The 23,484-nt window shown below is 27.9% G+C and overlaps 4 protein-coding genes and 1 non-coding gene across 5 annotated transcripts; all 5 read right to left on the reverse strand.

The window, feature by feature from the left end:
- Positions 1 to 1,052: 1,052 nt before the first annotated feature.
- Positions 1,053 to 1,124, reverse strand: Trnae-cuc (transfer RNA glutamic acid (anticodon CUC)). Its single transcript has one exon. It is a non-coding gene; the product is annotated as a tRNA-Glu (tRNA).
- A 2,316-nt stretch (positions 1,125 to 3,440) lies between these two features.
- Positions 3,441 to 5,170, reverse strand: LOC116774837 (uncharacterized). The gene is made up of 2 exons (XM_032667611.2): positions 4,283 to 5,170; positions 3,441 to 3,885 (listed from the first exon to the last, which is right to left on the reverse strand). Exons 1-2 carry the CDS (start codon positions 4,830 to 4,832, stop codon positions 3,596 to 3,598), a joined length of 840 nt encoding a protein of 279 aa, XP_032523502.2. The 5' UTR covers positions 4,833 to 5,170; the 3' UTR covers positions 3,441 to 3,595.
- Positions 5,171 to 6,663: 1,493 nt separating this feature from the next.
- LOC116774737 (uncharacterized) lies at positions 6,664 to 8,745 on the reverse strand. The gene is made up of 2 exons (XM_032667477.2): positions 8,213 to 8,745; positions 6,664 to 7,075 (listed from the first exon to the last, which is right to left on the reverse strand). Exons 1-2 carry the CDS (start codon positions 8,715 to 8,717, stop codon positions 6,828 to 6,830), a joined length of 753 nt encoding a protein of 250 aa, XP_032523368.2. The 5' UTR covers positions 8,718 to 8,745; the 3' UTR covers positions 6,664 to 6,827.
- A 2,140-nt stretch (positions 8,746 to 10,885) lies between these two features.
- Positions 10,886 to 12,314, reverse strand: LOC116774736 (uncharacterized). Its single transcript, XM_032667476.2, has 2 exons — positions 11,780 to 12,314; positions 10,886 to 11,195 (listed from the first exon to the last, which is right to left on the reverse strand). Exons 1-2 carry the CDS (start codon positions 12,282 to 12,284, stop codon positions 10,945 to 10,947), a joined length of 756 nt encoding a protein of 251 aa, XP_032523367.2. The 5' UTR covers positions 12,285 to 12,314; the 3' UTR covers positions 10,886 to 10,944.
- A 2,964-nt stretch (positions 12,315 to 15,278) lies between these two features.
- On the reverse strand, positions 15,279 to 16,964 carry LOC116774990 (uncharacterized). The gene is made up of 2 exons (XM_061524090.1): positions 16,437 to 16,964; positions 15,279 to 15,685 (listed from the first exon to the last, which is right to left on the reverse strand). The coding sequence occupies exons 1-2, from the start codon at positions 16,936 to 16,938 to the stop codon at positions 15,465 to 15,467; spliced, it is 723 nt and encodes a 240-aa protein (XP_061380074.1). The 5' UTR covers positions 16,939 to 16,964; the 3' UTR covers positions 15,279 to 15,464.
- Positions 16,965 to 23,484: the final 6,520 nt, after the last annotated feature.

Raw genomic sequence — 23,484 nt, forward strand, 5'->3', positions numbered from 1 at the left:
CTGAGTTTGCCAAACCATGTTGAAGAGCAAGGTGAAGATCTGGGTCTTTGACCGCAAACGCAAGTCTATGACTACTGCGTTTTTAACTGGAGTTTTATATTAAGCTCCGTTTAAACTAGTGTTTGGTTAAAAAATTATGAAATAGTTTCAATATTTAAACTGAAGTCTTTCTATTTTTTAGTTGTGTTAGTTATATTGCTTTTTGTATATTTCGATTTAGCGAAATTTATCTGTAAAGAAATGCCTACGTCTTTTGTAAGTGGATTTGTGATTTTGACATTTTTTGCTGAATTTTTTTTTAGCAGATAAACATCTATGGGATTTTGTGAGTGTCTTTTTCATTGACATTTAAAAGTCGTCACAACTCCAAAATATCGATTATTTCAAAAAAGCTTTTGGTTCCTAACCAGAGACTTTTCCAGAGTTATTTCATAAACATAATTTTTGGCTTTAGATCAAATTCTAAGACTATTTTATTTATAATATTTATTTATAATATCTTAATCTAAGTTTAAATTTATTATTTATGATGGAATAACTCGTCCTGTTGTCACACAAGACTTTATAGCAGAATACGTGTCCAACCACAAAATGGATTACCGCTATTGTCCGTCAAAATCTTAGATTGTCCTTGACTTATATTTGATTCTAATTCAGAAAAAAAAAATTCTTAAGTACCTACCTTAATTATTCTAATACTTTCTAATAAAAGCGAAAGTGTTTTGTTTGTATAGACACTTCTATGTTAATAGTAATTGATATTATGTCTAAGAAGCAGTAAAAATGTTACGTACTTCATAATTTCATATTAAAAAAATCTTCAAATCACTTTAATTTTAACATTTAATAATTTCATTTATCTTCCATTTCATATAAGTATAGTGGCGGAATAAATTTTCTAAATCAAGTAATAATATATCAGTACTTTGTCATATTTTTAAAAAGCTCTATTAACATATTATTACACAGAATTAAAATACACGTCTAAAATAATTTTATTACAAGCAAGTTAAAGCTGTTGATGGTATAAATAATAAGTGCAAAAAGGTAACTTCCGATACCGGGAATCGAACCCGAGCCTCCTGGGTGAGAGCCAGGTATCCTAGCCACTAGACCATATCGGATAATATTCTTCTTTTAAAAATGCTAAATCATACAGTAGAGAAGTTATAAAAAAGTTAAAAAATTAAAATTCGCTAAAAAAACATTGGTTTATAGAGCCATTTTACTAAATATGTAAGCTATTTATTTCATTTAATTCTTCCATAAAACTTGTGGGCATAATATTACATTATGAAAAATAATTTTAAAAATATTCTTATTGATGGAGTTTCGCCTCTAATTTAATTTAATCTTGTGTTTTTAGTTTAAAACATTTTATTTTACATAACCTTAGTGCCATCTAGAGACTACACTCATGATTTATAAAAGATTTCTATTTTGTATATAGAAACACTAGACGTGGTTTACAGAAATTCCAATAGATGGCGTAAATGAAAATAAATGAGAGAGCCCATTAAAGTCGGATAAACGTTTAATGCATCATCATTACTTTTTAATCATTCTCAATCTCGTCTAGAAACCTGAAAAATCATTAAGGAAAAGTGGTTTTGATGTACCAAGTTACATAGAGCACGACGATACTCATTACGCTTTGTTAGCACCATGCAGAATATAGTCTACTGTTACTATTTGAAATTAAAGAAATTGTTATTCATTTATAAATTGCAACAAAATACTTTTTTCCACTCACAATTGACATATTTGATGTTATTGGTGGACATTTTGTCCTCGCTTTCTAAATTATTTCTTTTTATTATCTGTGTCTTTATACGAAGAGTCAAAGTGAATTTTTGTAAAGTCAGCTCATATAAGAAAATCAACTTGACATAAAATGAATCTAATTCCATATTTAATTTATTTTTTATGAGAGTTTTTTTCACTATATTCACTTACCAACTTTTACGTTTATTTTGCCTTAATTATTTTGATTAAAATTTCCGACTCTCTTTTCAAAGAGCAATAATAACACTTGATTTAGTCAAAGCTATTAATTTACTAATTATTTCTTATTTAAAATTCATATTTTAATAGAATTATCAATAAAGTTAGGTGTTATCTGATGCTTTATATGAAAGATTTTATGTCCGTGTCAAGTATGTTATCATGACATAAAATTCCACCAGGTAATATATCATTCATTCATTCATTTCTCATTTATAATTTCAGTGACATTTTCTGTTTTTTTTTTTTTAATTTCTTTTCCTTTACATTTAATATTGTCACCTTAGTAATCACTATAGTGGCAAAGATTTTACTTTGGTCTGTTAATTATTATATTTCAAAGCTTTTATTGTTTTTTTTTTATAATTTTAATGATACAAAAAATTATTATCTTTTTCTTATCAAGATTTGGCTCTTTTACTATATTTATAGAAATTTAATTTGCGATATTTTGTTATTTAAATATTTTCTATTCAATTACTAATATTTTTTTCAAATTTAAATTTAAAGTTTATTAATATTGTGAATGAAAAATATTTCCTTAAATAAGAATAAAATAAGATTTAAATGAAACTATGTTTTTCCTATTCACTATAAAATTGATTATACTTCATTTTACTACATGTTTCAACTGAGTACTTTTCAGTAAACGTCATAAGGGTTGAATGTAAATAAAATTTAAATACGAATTTTCACATAAAGCCATTCAACACGACACTGGCAGAATATACTGTGCAGGTCTTTGCACGGATGAAGGCCATATTAAAAAAAAAAACAAAACAATATGATTACATACTTAATTAGATAAAATTATTAACAATTAGAAGATAGATCTACTTATAGTTGTATATATTAAATAATAATCAATATGAAAATAATGAACATTGAATAAAATTATCGTCTTAACCCACCCATTTATAACCCACGAAGCCCGATCTTAAATACGTCGAAGAGGAAAAAGAACGAAGAAAAAGTATTGAATTATTTTTATTATTATTATTATAAATAAAAAATAATATCTATTAGAACAAAAGTTATGAATAATTTGGTAAAATAGCTATACATATAAATAGAAATAATGAAGTGTTTACATCACAGTTATCATACTGCTTGGAGGGTGTGGCAATTATGAAAACAAATAAATATTTCTTTTTTTGAGAAAAAGCGGTGGGAGAAAGAGATAATGTACTGATAAGGATTTTATGGAATATTTAGGTTTTTCTTTTTGTATATAAATAATAATAGTACAACTCAACAATAGTTCTCTTATTAACAATTTACGTTCCTAAGACTTTTAATTTAACATATCCAAAATATAGTTAAAATTAAATTATATTAAAAACATCGATATATTTTATATAAATGCAATCATTTACAATAAAAAAAAAACTAAAACTATTAAAATAAATTAAATAAATAAATAGTATTCAATTTGATGTGTGCAACATGAAAAAAATGATTTAAACGTTTATATCTAGCAATAAATTACTTATAATCTGTGGAGTTTAAGAAATTATAAATACATAATCTTAATTTTTAACAATTATTAATAGATTTTTAAAAATAATTTAAATCTTATTCTATATTTTTATTATCTGGTCGCGTCATAAGGCATGTAGCTATTGTAATGGTTGTAATCTGTGTCGTACGCTCGTCTGTAGCCTCCATGGTGCCCATGATCATGTTCATGGTGTTCCTCATGGCTGCTTGAATGATGGTGTGATATTTCCGGTTTCGTGATGATTTCGTATGTAGTCGATTTATGACCTCCTCCCCCCTTCAGGCCGACCAGTGCTGATAATAGCAGTGACATCAACGCCGTCATCATTGCCTTACCTGCTAGAAGTGCGAGAGCTCCCAAAGCTGCAGCTGCTAGCGTACCTACAAAGAAGAGTAACGTGTTATCCTAACACTGTATGTTAACGAATTATTTCATTTCATATCGCCTCAAAATCTATTTGTTTTAATGGCATTATACTATATAACGAGGAATTTACGCTATATGTTTAAGCTCTACTGATGAGTACTAAACAGTCGATGATTTTTATATTCTCTGGGGACGTTAATTTTATATTATTAAGTCAATTTTTTTAGAGGTCTTAAAACAGTTCCCTGGTATCAGTTTTTATTCATTTTTTGTCTCACTTATTTATCAGTTTGATCGTTGTATTGTGCTATTCAAGTTTTTTACTCATAGTGTTGTTTATATAAAATAATATAGGCTTAACCCAAAGAAATGGAACTTTTGTCTATGAATAAGGTATGAATATGTTTTTACCTTTCATCATTAGTAATGCAGCTATGAGAGCTCCGTTACCGCCACCTTTTCCACCCCCCAGACCTCCGCCTTTTCCTCTGCCAACAAATGCTTTATCTCCTTTTGCCATGTTCAGGGCATCTTTTGAAGTCTCAGGATCCAGTAATCTATACCTCAAGGAATGTCCATCTAAATAATTCTGAAGGCTATACAGGAGATATCTATTCAGTTTCTCATCAGGTTTCCCTGGATACTGACGAGCTAATTCAGCAGCCATTTCCTCAGGACTCGTATTATTTGTCTGATTGTCTCTTACAATACTCAGCCCGGGGAAAAGCCTGAGTTCGCTGTACGAGTTAATGTCTTCTATAAACGAAATTGCATGCATTTTAAGACATTTCACACTGATGTTTCCATGACATTCCTTGTGGAGATTCCTGCCTGTTCGTTCAGAATGCGTTTCGTTGTTCAAATCGATATAAACATTGTCCGTTTCATTAGCCGCTTCATATACTGGCATAAATACACACAGAATCGCTACTGATAACACTAAAGAATATTTGGTAACCATTTTTTTCAAGCACTCTTATCACTGCACTTAACAATGTATAATAGCTTTTTTTATCCTCGGCTTCGGATCATAGCTATGTACAGCGCTGAACTAATGATGCCAATCGATCGGTTTCCATTTTATACCTTAAAATTAATCATAAAAAGTAAGCAACAGTGCTTGAAGACGCAAAAAGAACAAATTAGATTTCCACCAGTGAAACGAAAATACTTTCCAATAGCTTAGGCTATCGCTTTAAAGATAAGATGAAAATTTCTCTAAAACCATCGCATTAGCATCAGATTACCTTATCAAGGTAATTTTAAGATACTTTATCGATTAAATCTCGCTATTAATTTTAACTGGAATCATAACTGTCATGAAAATGTCTTGTGGCATTTTTAAATTCCAATCTATATTTTTTTAATTTAAATACTAAAACAGGCTTCCTGAAATATAATATCTGATGCAATCATTTTGGTAACTTTAAATGTGCTTGTATACGATCTGTAGATAAGAAAAACGTTGGACAGTTTTATTTTACAATTTCATAAAGAACACGAATTTAGAATCTTTACAAACATCGACAGACGTGCGATTCAATAATAGCAATGCCTACTTTCGTTTGTGAATCTATAATTAAAATTTTTATAAAATAAAGACTGGCAGACTCCGATTCCTGCGAGAAGGTAGAATAGATGAGCTTATACCTGAAAGTTTGTTGTGTTTAAGACACGATACAAAAAAACTTCCCTTGACAATCTAATCATTAGTAAGCTGAATATTCTTTTATCTTATTCAAAACATCAACCGGATGGATGTGACTGTATCGTTATCAATGTTGAGATTAATCCATTAATATTTGCCTTAAAATTTATCTCACCAAAGAAGTCTAATAACGACACTGATGCAGTTGGAAAAAAGTTTAATGACGAAGAAATCGAAAGATCAGATTAACAGACTTTCATATTAAAGATACATCAGAGTGTTATTTGTAAGAAATCTTTATTTAATGCTCCAAGATCGACTTGATAAGTATTGTTTCTAAAGAAAATAAATTACAAGTTACATCCATCTCGCTTCCACGCCACATTAAATGGAAAGCAGTAAAACACTGAATAAAGTATTGCGATTAATGTTCAAAAGCATTATAAATAGAAGTGACTAAATAATGTAACTTTCGATTTCGTAAACGACGATTACTTACAACGTGTAAGGGACTTTTTTATGATAGTTAATTTAAAAGCATTTTCTGAATTATATCATGAAGTCTTTCTTTGCACGTTCGTTAAAGTAAGTTAGAATTTCGATTATCATTTTTAAACTAACGAAAAATTTTCAATGTTCATGTTCATTATGATGTAATTTTATAAACGCTTTATGATCTGGTTAAATGATTTGTCTCAGAAAAAAAGCGCTGAAAATAAGAAATGAAAGGGAAAAAAGTATTCACAAAAAAAGTCTTTTATTTTCAGTGCAATTTATAAATTAAAGCATATATATCATGTATATATATATATATACATATACATCATATTTTTTACAATATATAAGAATAAACATAAATAATGATCATTACTACTATAGCAAGAAACGATATATAAAAATATACATATTTTATGATAATTACTTTTATAAAAACTTAACTGTAATAATTGTACTTCTGTTAAATGCAAATATTCGTTTAAAATATAATAAAATAATATATATATATATAAATTATATAAATATCGTATATAATGGAAACATACAAACAAATAAGATACTATTATCTAATATCTATATAAAGATATACAAAAAATACTTAAGTAATATTTCATTATATAAAATAAATAATCAATATAGTGGTAATAATAAGCACATAAGTTGAGAATTCCATACGAATATTTGTGTCTTGACAGACATAATAAATAAACTTAATCTATGAATAAATAAAATAAATTAATCGTCGAAATAAATAATTCCGTTTGTACACTATAATAAAACAATCATAGCAGTCCACGAAGACGCTGTGTATTATTGGATTTTCAAATTTCTTCCGTAGCCCGAGTGCCCATAACCTCCGACATCCTCATGACCAGTGGAGTGAGAATGAGAGTGAGTATATATCGGTTTTGATATAACTTCGTATGTTGTTGATTTGCCGCCTCCTGATAATGATTTCAGACCAATAACAGCTGATAATAGCAGGGACATTAGCGCAGTCATTAAGGCTTTCCCCGCAAGTAATGCGAGTGCGCCGAGAGCAATCGACATCAGGGTACCTGTGTTCATAAATGATTTTCATTATATTATAATAAATAATAAGATTACAGATATATATATAAATTAAATCTTATTATCCATTAACTATAATTAATTTATTTTTATATTTTCTTACAATTCCTTACAACACCTTAAGAAACATTACACATGTTTTATTACGTCCATCAGTAATTTTGTTTTTTAAATTAGTGTGTATTTTTACTTATAGGAAAAATCGGAATGGGAACATACTATATAATTTTAATAGGTATAGTCTTCGCGATTCCTGACAAACATTGTATGTTAGGTAATTGCTTGAAAATTATTTTGTCACTAATACTAGATAACCAACACAGATATCAGAGGAAAAATTGTGAGAAATGTCACTTTGCTGTAATTTTTCTGCTCTGGTTAATATTCGTCTATTATTAAGTTGTCGTTTGGATGGAGATATTAATTTAATAGAAAAAAAGTTTCCGTTTTAGAACGTAGAACGTTGACATTTATGAATATATTTCTTTGTTTTTCGTAATTTAATATTATAACTTCTACCTAAAATTTACATAAAAAAAAAAAATATTTTTAATGGTTATATTTCAATTGCGTGGTGAGTGTGTCACAGATTTTCAATAGATATTATATTTTGGGAGCCATAATGTTTGAGAAACATATATGCCAAACTATGTCCCATAAAAATGACAAAAAAATTCTCTATAGAAAATTTGGAGCGAGCAAGCTAAGACGCTGGTGAATTCCTATTTATTATATAGAATAAATGTACATTATGTTATCAATATATGTACATCACAGACTAAAAGTACAAGCAATTATGAATTTCCTTCGTCATTACTATATGAAATATTTTAGACTATCAATATGAAAACTGGATTAAATTGGATTTAAAGTTGTATTTTTTTTTATATACTAACTTTTTCTTTGTCGTACTTATTTGACCACAAAAAAAATAAAATTATCAAAACCGCAAGCTTCATAGAAATTCTTTTATAAATCATGATATAAAAATTGGATATAAAATTTCATTACTTAATTATTTTTTTTACCATTCTTGTATTCATATAAATTTTATGTTTAATTATATATTTTTTTAATGTAATTATTTGTACGAGAATTTATTATACATTTATTAGACTACATACCCTTCATCATCATAGCAGCAGCAATCAATCCACCCATGCCTCCCTTCTTCCCGCCTCCAAGACCACCTTTTCCACGTCCTTCACCCATCAGAGCCCTCGCCTCTTCAGTAGCACCGTCCTCCAAAAGCCTCAGCTTTACTGAATGACTGTCCAGGTACGTCCCGAGTCTGTACAAAAGATATTTGTCCAACCTCTCATCAGGCTTTGATGGCAACGATCTAGCAAGTTCAGCAGCAAAGTCCTCGGCCTTCGTATCATTTTCTGTTGCTTCCTTAACAACACTGATGCCCGGCAATAAATGCAGTTCATCCTTGGCGCTCAATTTCTCTAAAACCGATATAGCCTCAATTTTCAGGCACGTTGGGCTGAAAATTCCGCCCGTACAATCTTTACCCATCGATCTCGCTGTGTTTTCCACCGTCGGTTCTATAGAATTCTGTTCAAAATTCTCAGGATTCGGCAAAGCTGACGCCGCTCCGATAATTAAAATATAAAACTTGTACATGTTTTCTATATCGAAACGTCTGCACTGAATGAAGTCTGGTTACAATTTGATAAGACCCGTCTTTTGTGCTCCTTTTATATGTCTCACATAGTTTAATCATTAAGACTGTGTACCCCGCGTCCATTATATTTTCATAGAACGTTGATCGCAAAAAGTCTTACCACGAAAAGGTAATATATATCTTATACTGGCTGTATATAAGGCATACTTTTGTTTCTGTCTCAAAGAGTGCAAAATTTTCGTTTATTATCGCAAGCAGACAGCGTAGTAGAGGGCATCACTGGATGTGCTATAATTAAGAAACGAGAAAAACGGAAATAAAATAATGAGTAATTATTTAATAGATTTTTTTTTAAGTTAAATAAACTATCATAAATCGAATACTTTTACATTATTTGCTTCTATTGATTCATATTATTCCTTTCGTTTCAGTCCGAACAGAGAATAACTAATCTTATCTGATTGATATAAAGTTTATTATGGATCATTTGAAAAACGTTAACGATCCTAAAAAATGGAGTGTAGCAAATGAAACTAAAAGCATGAGGCGATTATTGCTATGTAAGAGCGGTTTTCTTTAAGAAATCGATAGTAGAAATAATAGTTTTTGTAAATAAAGAAGATTTTTTCTTTGATTTAATTCAGTTATCTTGTATTTAAAAAAGGATTTATATAATCTTAATATAATATTTTATTGAATGCTTCTATTACTATCATTGAAATGGCATGATGACTGATGACAATGACAAGTTGAGTTGAGTAAGTTTCAGAAGTTTAAATTACTTCGAAAGTATTATAATATAAATGTGCTTTTGTTTATATTTACAGACACAAACATATATATTTCCCTTATGGTTTTTGTTATTTTCATTTATAAATTATGAACAAAAGAATGAATTTCTTCGATATGTATTATTTTTCTATACGTGATTGCTTATAGTGTTTTTGTGTATGTATATCAGTAATCAAATAAAAAAAAATTCCTTTAGGAGAAATTAATAGCTAATAATAAATAAGTTCAAATATTATGTGATGCCCGATGATGATGGTGATGGTGATATAAGACAGGGGCTTTTCATCTCCTCGTCATGTAAAAGTATTTTTTCTTGCATCCGCTCTTGTAATTACAATTATAAAGCTTTTTCGAGTAATTTTTCAATTTCAATTTCCCTACATTCGTCAACATGGCACAATAATATACTGAACGTGACATCACAATACTTTCGCTGAAATCACTCTTCGATAGAATTGCCAAAAAATCAGTCGTGCGATAAAACTGACAATGTTATTGAAAAATAATGTTAGGGACATTAAGATTTAGAAAGAATATATATAAGAAAAAAATATATATATGTATATATATAATTGTTTTGTTTTTTAGAGATAGAGAAATATTTTAATGACACAAATACAAAGTATTTCAAATTTTGGATTAAGATGTATGGAAATAAATACTTATAGTAAACAAGTAACATTTGTATGTATTATGACTATTTTGTAAGACAGTTAATATATATTTTTTGTGTTCCGTATATGTTATTAGACTTCAAGTTTATGGAACCGGAAGTGTTTTCAAAACAAGCGCGAGGTTTTATCACATGTATTTAGAGAATTTTTTCTATGCAGAAAGAAAATAGAGAATTCATAAAATTATTTTATTACATTTTAACATATATAGATAATAGTATATTGGTACAAATATAATGTTAAAACGTGTTTTGAAAAACATGTAGTTGGTGTAAATATATTTGAATTATATACTGATTTAATATGATATTTTAGAACTTTAAATAAATTAGAGTAATAGTTATAAAATAAATACACATACAAAAAAATATAGACCATTCTCAAAGTTAAATGAATAAAGGAAATATAACAATACAAAAACATTAACATATTAAGAGATATATAAATAATATTATAGACAAAAGTTACTAACAGTGTACATTATTTAGAAATATTTTCTTACAAACTGTAAGATTATTATTTTTATTTAATTGAATACTTACTTATAACAAGAGATAAGGAAGAAGTACATGACAAAGAGCCACCTCAAGGGTTGCTTAATAAATATTTAATTGTAACTTTTTCTAATAAATAAATTAGTTAAATTATGCTCAGTCACAATAATAAATAATCATCCATTGTGAAAATAAATTAATTGATAACAATCGTAATACTATTTTTTTAAAACTCCATCAATTTAACGCCTTCAATAAATTGAAAGCTATCGCTGAACCTTCAAACTCCTCCCGTAGCCCGAGTGCCCATAACCCCCAACATCCTCATGAGAAGTGGAGTGAGAATGAGAGTGAGTATATATCGGTTTTGATATAACTTCGTATGTTGTTGATTTGCCGCCTCCTGATAATGATTTCAGACCAATGATGCCTGATAGCAGAAGAGACATCATTGCTGTCATAAGCGCCTTCCCAGCAAGTAACGCGAGCGCTCCAAGTCCCACTGTCATAAGGGTACCTGAAATTATAGATAGAACGTTTTATTTATAAGCACTTGATTAGAATAGATTTTATTAATTTTCTTGGTTAATACACGAAGGACAACGGTAGCTCAAAATCAGCATTATATATAAGTTGTAAACTCTTACTTGTCTACTGCATAGGAGTAACGATATATATATTTTAATTAATCCAGACAGATAGTTAGACAAACTGTCGTATAGACACTTCTGCCATAGAATATACAATCCATAGAATATACAATCCACGTTGAAACTAAGAATTTTATTGTTTTCCCTATTATTTTCAACTTAAGCTAGCTTCTTGAATTATTTACATTGCTTAAACTGGTTTTTACTTAAAAATGTCTTCGTTCAATTCGACCCCGGCTTACAACTTTAATGAGGAGCCTGGATTTTTATGAAATGTACCGGTAAATGTATGGTAGCAATAACGTAAAAAAATTTAAGATTCTTTACCGGCCTAACAAGTATTTGGTAAAGATGTTGGATAGTGCAGCTTGTTATTCCAATCAATCAGACACTTAAAGAAAATTTTTGCTCCGAAACAACACAGCGAGACTATGTGACATTAAAGACTTACTCTTCATCATCATAGCAGCAACAACTAATCCACCCATGCCGCCTTTCTTGCCGCCTCCCAACATGTCCCCTTTCCCACGACCTTCACTCATCATAGCTCGAGCCTCTTCAGTTGCACCACTGTCCATCAATCTCAGCTTCACTGAATGATTGTCCAGATAACTTCCCAATCTATACAAAAGATATTTGTCCAATCTCTCCTCGGGTTTCGAAGGGAACGCCCTCGCAAGATTAGCAGCGAATTCCTCGGCCTTGCTATCATTTTCCTTAGATTCTTTCACAACACTGATTCCTGGCAACAAATTTAGTTCATCCCTTGAACTTAATTTCTCTAACACCGATATTGCTTCTATTTTTAAACACGTCGCACTGAATATTCCATTGGAACAGTCCTTTCCCATGGCCCTTGCTGCGTTTTCAACTGTAGGCTCCGCTGTATTGTGGTCTATACGTGGATTTGGTAAAGCTGAGGCTACACCAAGAACTAAAATACACAACTTGTACATATTTGCTAAGTATGCGACTGTGCCTAAACAAATGAGGTTAACGTTTGATAGGAACCATGTTTTATTCTCCTTTTATATATCTCACATAGTTTAATCATTATAACAGATTGGTCTGCGTCCATTATATTTTCACAGAAGGTTGATGGCAAAAAGTTTTTATTGAAAGCGTGGCATAAATTTCCTTATTCCGTTTGTATAAGATTCATATTTGATAACCGCTGTCTGTTATGGTTTTGGTTTTTTTCGTAAGTAGACGTTTCTGTGGAGTGGATCTGTAAATATAGTTTAATTTAGAAATGAAAAATAAGTAAAAAGTCCACAACTTACTCTGATTTACATCTATCTTTGTGTATCATTTTTGGCTAAAGAACATTATAGCGATATTATTTTCACTTTTGTTGCTTTCTATATAATTGGATGGCAATTTTTAAGGGAAGGAGTATATGTTATATATTTATGTGAGTTACGAAAGCTTTGCATCTATTTTATAGAACAGTTACGACGCAAACGGGAGTGAATAAGGGCTAAAGTGGAAAATAATTGACTAAAATTTGGTTTTAATATAAATGCATAATTTTTTTGTCATTTTATGTATTAGCATAGAAATTATAGCTAAGAAAAAAATTTACGACAGTTGCATAGTAAACACAGTTAGTCTTATTTTATTTTTCACAAATAAACATTCCAATTTTCATTCAAGTTTTTGTTCATTAGAAGTATCTTATCAGAAGTCTTCTAATTAAATGAAATGCTCAACGGGACTGAGATTTAGAAGAAATAACAATAAGGCTATAAATCCAATTTACATTTATATGTATATATAATTAATAAAAAACATTTCGATATTGCTTAGAATGCAAATAAAACCCAGTAGATGTTGTTTAAAATTACCGTAAGTATATTTATGAAGAAAAAATTAAGATAATATTTTAAAGACATATAAATTAAATTAAAATATATTTTTCTCTCCATATTATTTCTATGAAATACAATATTCTAACACAAGTCGTAAAGTTAAATTGTCCATTGCCTCGTTCGTTTTGATTTACGCTAATAATTACTTAGAAAAAAAAATTGTTTTAATAAGTTTCTTTTAAATTTTACTCTTAAATAAATAACATAACAGAATTATTTAATTTCATTAAATTTGTTTATATTTTAATAAAAAATTAGTACTGTTTTATTAAAATATGAACTAATTTAAATATATGAAATGTGGACGATCTAGAAGTTTACAGCAGTCAATCATTTTGGATAAAATCCTCTCAATTTTATTATAATTTGAATCCTTATTTGAAACGGTAAATTTCCACTATAGAATAGAAGTCTTACATAAAATATATTAACAATTTATTACGGAGTGTATTTTGAATGTTTAAATGCGTTAGATAGCGGCCCCTTAAACTTACACCTGGGTCGCAAGTTCCAGGCACTGCTGAAGATCCTTTCCCTGTAACGCGTTGGACCCGACACCCGCACGGTGAATCCATGGAATGCTAAGAGGTTTCGTCTTATAACTAATTAGGTAATTTATCGTTATTTGCCTGCAGACCTAAAAGCACACTTAGTGATTTTTCTCTATCAATGCCTCCATTATTTATAGTTCCAAAAAAAGTTTTGTTCCGAATTCGTGAGTCCTTAATTAGATATAGTAGTTAAAACTTGTGTTGCCGTTAATTTATTAATATGGATTCCTTAAGCTATATCCAAAAGTCTGATTGGTTACAAAAACTCATAATTCACTGATAGCACAATACTCGTATAATGGTATGATTATTCCCTTGAAATATTTTTGAGATTTAAAAAAAGGATAGCAAAATATTTCAGGCCAGTGAAATTCTATTTAGGTTAAATTAAAGTTAAACTCTTCGGGACAGTTACGTTTACTCGTTAAAATCTAAGCCTGCGTTTCGAGGGATTAAGTGGAGTCACTTAACTACTATTAACACATACATATTTCGTTTACACGAACTTGTAAGGACAAACGTATTTTATTTTTCATATAAGTCTTTATTAAAGAGCGTGTGACTGGACTCACTGCTCTCCAGGATTAAATGCATAAATTCAGAATTGTAAAAAATATATATATATATCATTCTTTAAAAACATAGATTCCTTTCCTTTCCTTTCATAGATTTGTTTTCCGTCGGTTACCTATGCACATGTATCTGTATGTTACACATTATCTCCGAAATTATAGCGTCGTTCTTAAAAACGACTGTCACAAAATAATTGTACTATGGGCATTTAAAATTTGAAATATATGTACGATTGTAGCAAAACCTTCTAAGAAAATAATACTGGTTTTCTTCTAATACAATTTATTTTATTTGAAATAAGAATAACCCTAAATTATACATTTAAGTCTTTAAAATTTTCAATTGTTTACAAATAAGAAAGTTCATTCGGGTCACGAGTAATTCACGACCCCTAAAAAGGCTTAAGAATTTTAATTGATGCAAATTATTGAAAATGAGTGCATAATATTAAGAGTAAATTATAGGGACATTTCACATAAACCGATTTTATTCTTGAAGCGTTTTTTTTTTTTTTAAGTTTTAATAATTGTTTATAAACGAAATTGATTGCATCTCTAATAAAAAATAATTAAAAATATATTTTAATCGTCAAGAATCGTTTGTGGTTAAAAAAATCCTGTGACGATTGGTTTTTTTGTTAAACATACAACTTATATTATTCGGGAATTTAAATGACTTCGCTTGAAACAGTTTCATATTTGGACAACATTTATATTTTTATTGATAGATATAACAAAATACACATATTTTTTCCTTTTAAATCTTGATGACGTACATAAATAAAAAAATACTATTATCTCGATTGATCATAGAATAAATCAACACACACATTCTATTTGAAATTGTTCTAAACCTTTATATGGATATATATACATAATAAAGATATTATATACAAAAAATTATATACATATTTACATAAATAAAATAACAAAAATATTTTTTCTAAATAATGTTCATAAAATAAAAATAAAAAATAAATTTAATATTTAGCTCTAAACCTACTTAAATAAATGGTTAACACTACAAATAAATTAAATAAATAATTCTGAAATCACCAAAAACTACCCGTAAACGAACAGAATAATTACTAAGTACAGCAAAATAATCAAAATATCTTATTAAAAACATAAGCATTTGTTTTCTATCGTCTTATTTTTAAATTCCTTCCATAACTAGAATGACCGTATCCTTCATCGTGACCAGCGTATACGGGTTTTGCTATGACTTCATACGTCGATGACTTGCCCCCTGTCAGAGACTTTAGACCGATGATCCCTGACAACAGAAGGGACATCATTGCTGTCATGAGAGCCTTTCCTGCTAATAACGCAAGAGCACCGAGTCCTATAGTCATTAAAGTACCTGTGACAAAAAAGATTTGTAAATATTTGATTTGAAAAGTAAAGTTTACGTAAGAAAGAACACATATATATTGCAGAATCAATGACAAAATAAGCTTTTCTCTAAATGATCATTTGGAGTCAAAGACAAAAGAATTAATTTCTATTATTATCAAGCTTACGATCTTGTCGTCTCGCTTCTATTTATCTACAGACAAAACATAAAATTTTTATGTTGACGTAACGAATAAAAAAATAAAATGTAAGAGACACATAAACAATTCGTCTCAAGAATATTATGGCGCAGAGAAATGTTATTAAATCAAATTGCTATTTAAAATAATACTAAAGTTGACACAAAAGCAATATAATTAATATATGTGACACGTTCCATTAGTAATCGTAAAACAATTTGTAAAGTAATACGTTATTTTAATAATAAAACCAAAGGTGGACACTAAATGGAGTCAATTGGCTGAAAGCTCTAAGTTGTCTGATCTTTTCTTGAAGAATACCAGACAACACTCATATGGATGTTGGAAATTTTGTTTTCCTTTTATTTAAAATAAATATGACAGGTCTTTTAACTGTTACTCCAAAAGGAAGTTTTACAATTCTCATTATACTACTAATAATTTAATTTTAAACATTAAATGTCTATGATGAAGATCACGAACAGTGTATTTTTTTATATTATTACTACTTTCATTGATTATATAGCTTCTTGTCAGTAATAATATAAGAATTGTTACCCACGGAAATTATGTACTTACCCTTCATCATCATAGCAGCAACAACTAATCCACCCATACCGCCTTTCTTGCCGCCCCCCAACATGTCTCCTTTCCCACGACCTTCACTCATCATAGCTCGAGCCTCTTCAGTTGCACCACTGTCCATCAATCTCAGCTTCACTGAATGGTTGTCCAGATAACTTCCCAATCTATACAAAAGATATTTGTCCAATCTCTCCTCGGGTTTCGAAGGGAACGCCCTCGCAAGATCAGCAGCGAACTCCTCGGCCTTACTATCATTTTCCTTAGATTCTTTCACAACACTGATTCCTGGCAACAAATTCAGTTCATCCCTCGAACTCAATTTCTCCAACACTGATATTGCTTCTATTTTCAAACACGTAACACTAAAAATGCCGTTTGAACAATCCTTTCTCAACGATTTCGATGTATTCTCCGCTGTTGGTTCTATTGAATTCTGATCAGTGCGAGGATTTGGCAAAGCCGACGCCAGTCCAAGAACTAACAAAAACCTATACATATTTATAACAATACGTCTGTTTTCAAACGAACGAAGTTATTATTTGATAAGATTTGAGTTCTGTTCTCCTTTTATATGCTTCATGTAGTTTAATCATTGATACTGAGAGGCTTGCCTCTATTATTTTTTCATAGAAGGTTGATTACAATAAGTAAAAAATAAATGTAAGCAAATATATTCTCTATATACTCACCATAAGATTGATATTCGATGTCAGCTTGCTGTTTCAAAGTTTTTGTACTTTTTCGTAAGTAGTTCACTTTTAGAGGGGACCGTTAAATATAGTTTAATCTAGAAATTAAATAATACTAAAGCTTTCTGAATTTCAATAATCTTAATACAATGGTTATAAATTGTTTCATTCATTTTTTTTTTCAAAAAATTTTGACGTATTGTTATTTTGTGGAACAAAATGGATTTATATCTTAGGAAAGACAATACGAGCGACATTTTTAGACAGTACCTACTGAACGTGATTGTCTCAATTCGTTTTTTATCAAATGAAAATATCATAAAAATTTACTACTTTCCCTTAATCAACTTTTCGCTAGAGTTGCCAAAAAAATCAGTCGTGCGTCAACTAATTGTGTGGTCTGGACAGACTTTTTAAAAATTTCCCTAAAACTTACGGCACACTACAATTTATCGTAGTAATCAACTTATCAACAAACGCTTACACTTTACACAATTTTAAAGTTACTAGTTTGTGGGGATCCGTCATTTAAACAAACAGCTTGTTTTTTTTTTATGATTTTTTATTTTAAGAAGAAAGTTTAAATTTAGAAGCCTGAAATATAACGACATATTTCTTAGTATGTTTAACTGTAATTTATATGTTCTTGGAAAAAGTATTCTATCGGTAACATATAAGCGTAATGGCCATTAAGTTTTTCATATTTTTAATTTTTATCCACAAAATTATGATATCATTATATTATTTAGTTATTAATATATAAGTACTATATAATTTAATAATTAATACAGTCGGTACATATGGTTCTATCAAATTAGAAAGCAATTGACTCAGCCTATGTTATTTATATAAAAAATCTTAATATCGTCGGAATCAGCAATTGGATATGGTATGTATTACCACAGATAAAACAGTTACAAGTGTAGCAAACGTAAAGATCATTAGTCACTAGAAATAAAAATCTAATAAATTAAAAGAAAAATATAACAACTTTTTTTATATTTTCATAAGAGTGACGAACTATTTTATGTTCAATTAATATTGAATATTAACCTTGGCACAAATTAAAAAATAAGGTCCTTTTATTTTAAGATTTTGTTAATATTAAAAACAAAAGCGTTAGTTTAGGGTATACTGAGTGGAACACAGCCTAAAACAATTATGTATAATCTTTTCTCTAAATATGAATGACGATGACTAACAGTTTTCGTCACTTTCATTAAAAAGAAAAAAAAAACAGCTCACTCTAGCGGTTGGTGAATGTCTTATTTGTCATTTTGTTGAAGCAACAAAACAGTTCATGAGCTTTAAAAACGTATACTAGATGGCGCTTTCAATAATTAATTACAGCTAAATTTTTCAACAGATGGCACTAAGATATATATATTGACCAAAAAAAAACAATCTTTGAACACATTTTAAGGTATTTATAGTACATTTTCTCCTATTTTGTCTTGTTATAATTTATTTTAGTAATAATACTTTATTATTGTATTACAAATAACAGATTCATTTTTCTCATTGAGTGTATCGTATTCGTATCGTAGATTAAAAATAATGACAAATTGTATTCTTTCAAGAAAAAAATTAAAACATTCGAAAAATAAAATTCTAACTACTTCAATGTTCATAAAATAATTGACATTATAATAATATGGAAAGATATGGTTTATTAAATTTTTGTTATAATTAATATTATAATATTAAGTATTTTTAATGCACTGTAATTGTCAGTTAAATAGAATTACAACACTTACTCTTACAGGTTATATAATCAAAAACAAGTACTTGTTTTGACACAAATATAAATATACTTAAAATTGAGCTCCATTTAGTTAATAATAAAGTTCACATTCGAGTTAGTTGCCGGTTAGAATGTCGTGAGTTAAAAATGAAAGTCTAGAAAGTGCATATGACGAGTATTTTCGTATAATTTTGATGTTTTATTGCTTTTAAAGTGAGTCGAACGTATTCTTTGGACTTAAATAATGTTGGTATACAAGATTTTCTTATGTAAATTTAGAACAAGTGTGAAATTTTTGTATTTCTTTTTTAATTTGTTGTAGTTAGCAAAAAAATTTTGTTTCTTCCAAATAGAGTGAAACCATTTAATTTTTTTATTTGGCAACCTTCTTACAAACTGTCATAATAATTATAAAAAGAATATGAAATAAAGATTTTCTTTCACATTGTTTTTAACATACAAAAGTTTAAATTAATATATGTTTGTAGAGACTTAAAGATAATATTTGAATAACTTGTATGTTAGAGAACTATTACTTTTCCCAATTTTTACTTAAACGCGACTTTAATTATTTATTTGTTTATAATTTTTTTATCATTAATTAACCTCATATATATTTTTTAGATATAATTAATTTTTAATATTATAAGAATTTAATTAATATTATATTAATTTTAAATCGTATATATTCTAGACGGTTTACTAGTTATTAATGAAAAAAATTTAAAAAAAAGAATGTTTTTTTTTTTAAATAAAATTTTCTGTCATTGTTTTAATATATCGATTCTAAATCTTTGTTTTACATAAATCGATTATTTTGTGACGAAATAAATGTAACATTAGATAAATGTAAATTAATATACAATTTAAAATGTAAATGAAAATTATATATTAAAACTATGTTTATATTAAGTTAGGTTTGATTAAACTTAAATTGATTTGATATGTTTGTTTTTTATTTCAATCACTTTTTACAAGTTTACGAAAAATCTATTTTAGGGCTGCTATATTTCTGTATATAACGAGAACTTATATATCACTGTTATCTTAATTATTGGATATATGTCAGGATTGTAGTCAAAGATCCTATGCCATGCAGAGGATTGTCGCAGGCTGAAGAAAATAATGACCATGAAGTTAAGATTTATACATTTCTTTATCTACTTCATTATTACTATCTATATATATACACGTATATTTATATGTCTTGATATATTTTTATAATAAATGTTCCATTATAAGTATTAAAGCATATTAATCAGAGATATTTCAATTTCCAATTCCATAAACGATATCACTGAAGCATGTCGGTGGATTTTACTTTTGTATTCATCCCAAATACATAAATAACTTAGAAATTAAGTGAAACGCCATAGAAAATTATATATCATAATTTAAATTATGTACCTTATAACTTTAGTATAGAGTTTATATTGCGACTGTCGTAAATGCTTGCTGTTTGTGAGTTGGAAATGCATTTTTTTATCATGTTCATTGTAAATAAAAAGATTTTAACATTACGATTCCAGTTTTAATATGTCAAATGACCAAGAAGGTTGTATATAAAATAAATAAATAGGATATTGTTCGAATGAATATTTTAAACTTTTGTGCATAAGTAATATTTTTATAAAGCCACATAAAAACCTTAATTAATTTCGATATAATATCACAACATAATTTTCTTTATATTTCTATGTTATTTTTATAACAATTTTAACAATAATCAATTTAATACAGTCATACTTTTTAATTGAGTATCAACTGAATGCAAAGACGAAAAAGAGTATGATTTAAATAGGTGTAGGTACTTTTAATGTACTTATTCAGAATTATATACACTTATATAATATAAAAAAATGTATAATATAAATCTATATAAAATACATATTTGTATATACTTTGTTATATTGTAATACCTCTGGAAAAGACGATTTTTTGTTTTGAGTTCAACGACCTCTTATATCAGAAGAGAGAGTTCCGTTTCCTATTTGAGTAGTCAAGCTGTGTTAAGGACATTCAAAGTCAGTATTATATCACGAACTAGTTTTTACCCGAGACTTTGCTTGCACCTAGTCTTGAAACAAAAACTAGCTGTCATAAATTCTTATATATATTTAGAAGCAAATTACATTTACATATTTTAATAAAAATAACAGACGAGAGTAGAGTTCAGCTGATATCTTGGTTTGATTAGAATTAAATATATATATTATTTTATAATATATTCCGTTATAAATAGCATTCAAATGCGGCTATTAGTAAAGAATTTTTTATTTAACAAAAATAATTTTCTCAAACATTATCGAGAGGTTTAAATGTATAATGATAAACAGACAGTTAATATAAGATTATTAATAAAGATAATTTTGTTATGTTTATTATGTAGCAACGGGGATAACTGTTAAAAAATTCCTGAAACATCCAAAGTTCTTCAAAAAGCAAGCATACAAGTCTTATAAACAATACTATAATTAATTTAATATCCAACAGTATTGTTATGATAAACTTAAGCTATACAACATACTCAAAATCAAATCCATCCACAATATTCTTAGAAATTCACTAAATCTTTTCAAAAAAGCCGTGATTTTATTTAATATCCCTAATACTGTTTGAAACGGACGTATCCATGTTATGTTGTTTATATTTTATGGGTATATATAAAAGTTTGTAACGTTTTATATAAATGTAAATGAAGAATATTACATTTATAATGGATAAAATAAATTTAAGGACTATGTATACACACACACACACACATATATATATATATATATATATATATATATATATATATATAGTAAAGAATATTGCGACATTGGTAAATACCATTCACAACTGCTTTCAAATTTTCCACTTTCTAGTGGACATCCGCGAGACTTGATTCAAATTACGTAATCGATTTCACTCCGCGTTGTGTCAGAGTTTCATTTGTTCTTATATATTATATGCTATTTACTATATATTATATATATATCATACTTTATAAGGGTCCTTTTAAATACAAATAAATCAAGTTTACGTCAGTTAGATCGATTGAAACGAAGATTGCTTTAAATTCTACCTTAATAAGTGAATTCATATATTTTTTTTAACAAAATATTTCAGTACAATAAAATATATGTATGATATACATATGTATATAGCGTAATTATATCATTAAATATAATATGGTATTATGGTCTTTATTCTATTATAGTAATGGCGATAATTCGTTGAAGGGTATATTGTATGTACACTAGACAAATAGAAAGCGAGAGAAAGGTGCAGGGCCCGAATTCCGATGCGGTGAAAGAGTTTTTTTTTTTCATCCATCAGCAGGTGTTTTACGTGTCATTTAGAGTAAAAAATATATTAATTATATAGAAACAGTCAAAACACCTGTTCCGATATCTAAGTTTGGTTTAAATTACTAATTGTATTAAGAATTTGTTATTTTCAGACATATTCTGTTTCTTAAATTTTACTTACTACTACTTTACTTAGTACTACTACTACTTTACACACACACACACATATATATATGTATGTGTGTTCTATATACAATGTTATATACAAAAGTAATGAATTAACAAAAAAAAAATATACTAAATAATAGTTAATGATGAGATGAGTTGAATCGTGGGGTAAAATACAATTAGTTAAAGTAATTTTATAAGCTAAGTAACCAGTACAAAGTAATATAAATTTGTTAGTTTAAAGGCTTTTATATTATATGGATTTTTTTATATACTGTACATAAAAACATTAACGAATTAAAGTGATTTTTCTTTCCATATATATATCTTTCGATTATTAAAACATTCATTATTTTTTAAATATATTTCGAATAAATCATGTTATTCTTTATTAATCTTAAAAAATAACATCGTTTCTTTCATAAGTTTATTGGAGCATTTAATTTATTTAAAATATATTATAAATAGATTAACCGATTTAGTACACACATTAGTTACATTAGAAATCTGAATCGAGAGATATTATTTTTGTTTCATTTGTCGAATTTTCATACATATATTAAATAGTTAATATTCTTATACAGACGGTATTCTAATGACGTCTTATATTTTTACTAGACACTAAATAATTCTTCATTATTATATCTCAATTTTAATTAAGAAATGAAAACCTTGCAAGTATGTCTAAAGAAAAATAATTAAAAGATGAAGTAAGAGGCAGAATAAAAAGACGAAAAAAAAAGTCAAGTGAAAGTTACGCACACATAGACAGTGTGCATGTGGTGATAGAGAAAGTCAACTGGCTCCGGAATGTGGCCTAGAAAAACCGTGGAGTAGATTTGTCCATAAACTATCAAAGAAATATATAATAATAACAAAATTATACAAAACTTTTCAATTCTTATTAGAGAAATAAATGAAAAAATTGTTAATTTATTATTTGCCAACGATAATCGGAATTCAACTGTGACAATATTTTTTTTAAACTATCAAATAGACAAAATAAACTAAGGGCATAATGTTTAACCGTGATTCTTTTAACTTTAATACATTTCTTTTAAAAATTTCAACAAAATAAAGCTACATTTACAATATAATTGCTAAGTAATGTGTAATAAAAATTTAATTAAAACCTACGACTCTACACC

The sequence above is a fragment of the Danaus plexippus genome, chromosome 23 (assembly GCF_018135715.1).
Source record: "Danaus plexippus chromosome 23, MEX_DaPlex, whole genome shotgun sequence".
Classification (NCBI taxonomy): domain Eukaryota; kingdom Metazoa; phylum Arthropoda; class Insecta; order Lepidoptera; family Nymphalidae; genus Danaus; species Danaus plexippus.

Bases quoted from the DNA above. Each gene is read 5' to 3' on its own strand.
- LOC116774837 (XM_032667611.2), bottom strand. From the start codon at position 4,832: ATGGTTACCAAATATTCTTTAGTGTTATCAGTAGCGATTCTGTGTGTA. The intron at 3,886-4,282 runs GTAAAAACATAT...TCTTCTTTGTAG, and splicing joins TGCATTACTAATGATGAAAG to GTACGCTAGCAGCTGCAGCT.
- LOC116774737 (XM_032667477.2), bottom strand. From the start codon at position 8,717: ATGTACAAGTTTTATATTTTAATTATCGGAGCGGCGTCAGCTTTGCCG. The intron at 7,076-8,212 runs GTATGTAGTCTA...TTATGAACACAG, and splicing joins TGCTGCTATGATGATGAAGG to GTACCCTGATGTCGATTGCT.
- LOC116774736 (XM_032667476.2), bottom strand. From the start codon at position 12,284: ATGTACAAGTTGTGTATTTTAGTTCTTGGTGTAGCCTCAGCTTTACCA. The intron at 11,196-11,779 runs GTAAGTCTTTAA...CTATAATTTCAG, and splicing joins TGCTGCTATGATGATGAAGA to GTACCCTTATGACAGTGGGA.
- LOC116774990 (XM_061524090.1), bottom strand. From the start codon at position 16,938: ATGTATAGGTTTTTGTTAGTTCTTGGACTGGCGTCGGCTTTGCCAAAT. The intron at 15,686-16,436 runs GTAAGTACATAA...TTTTTGTCACAG, and splicing joins TGCTGCTATGATGATGAAGG to GTACTTTAATGACTATAGGA.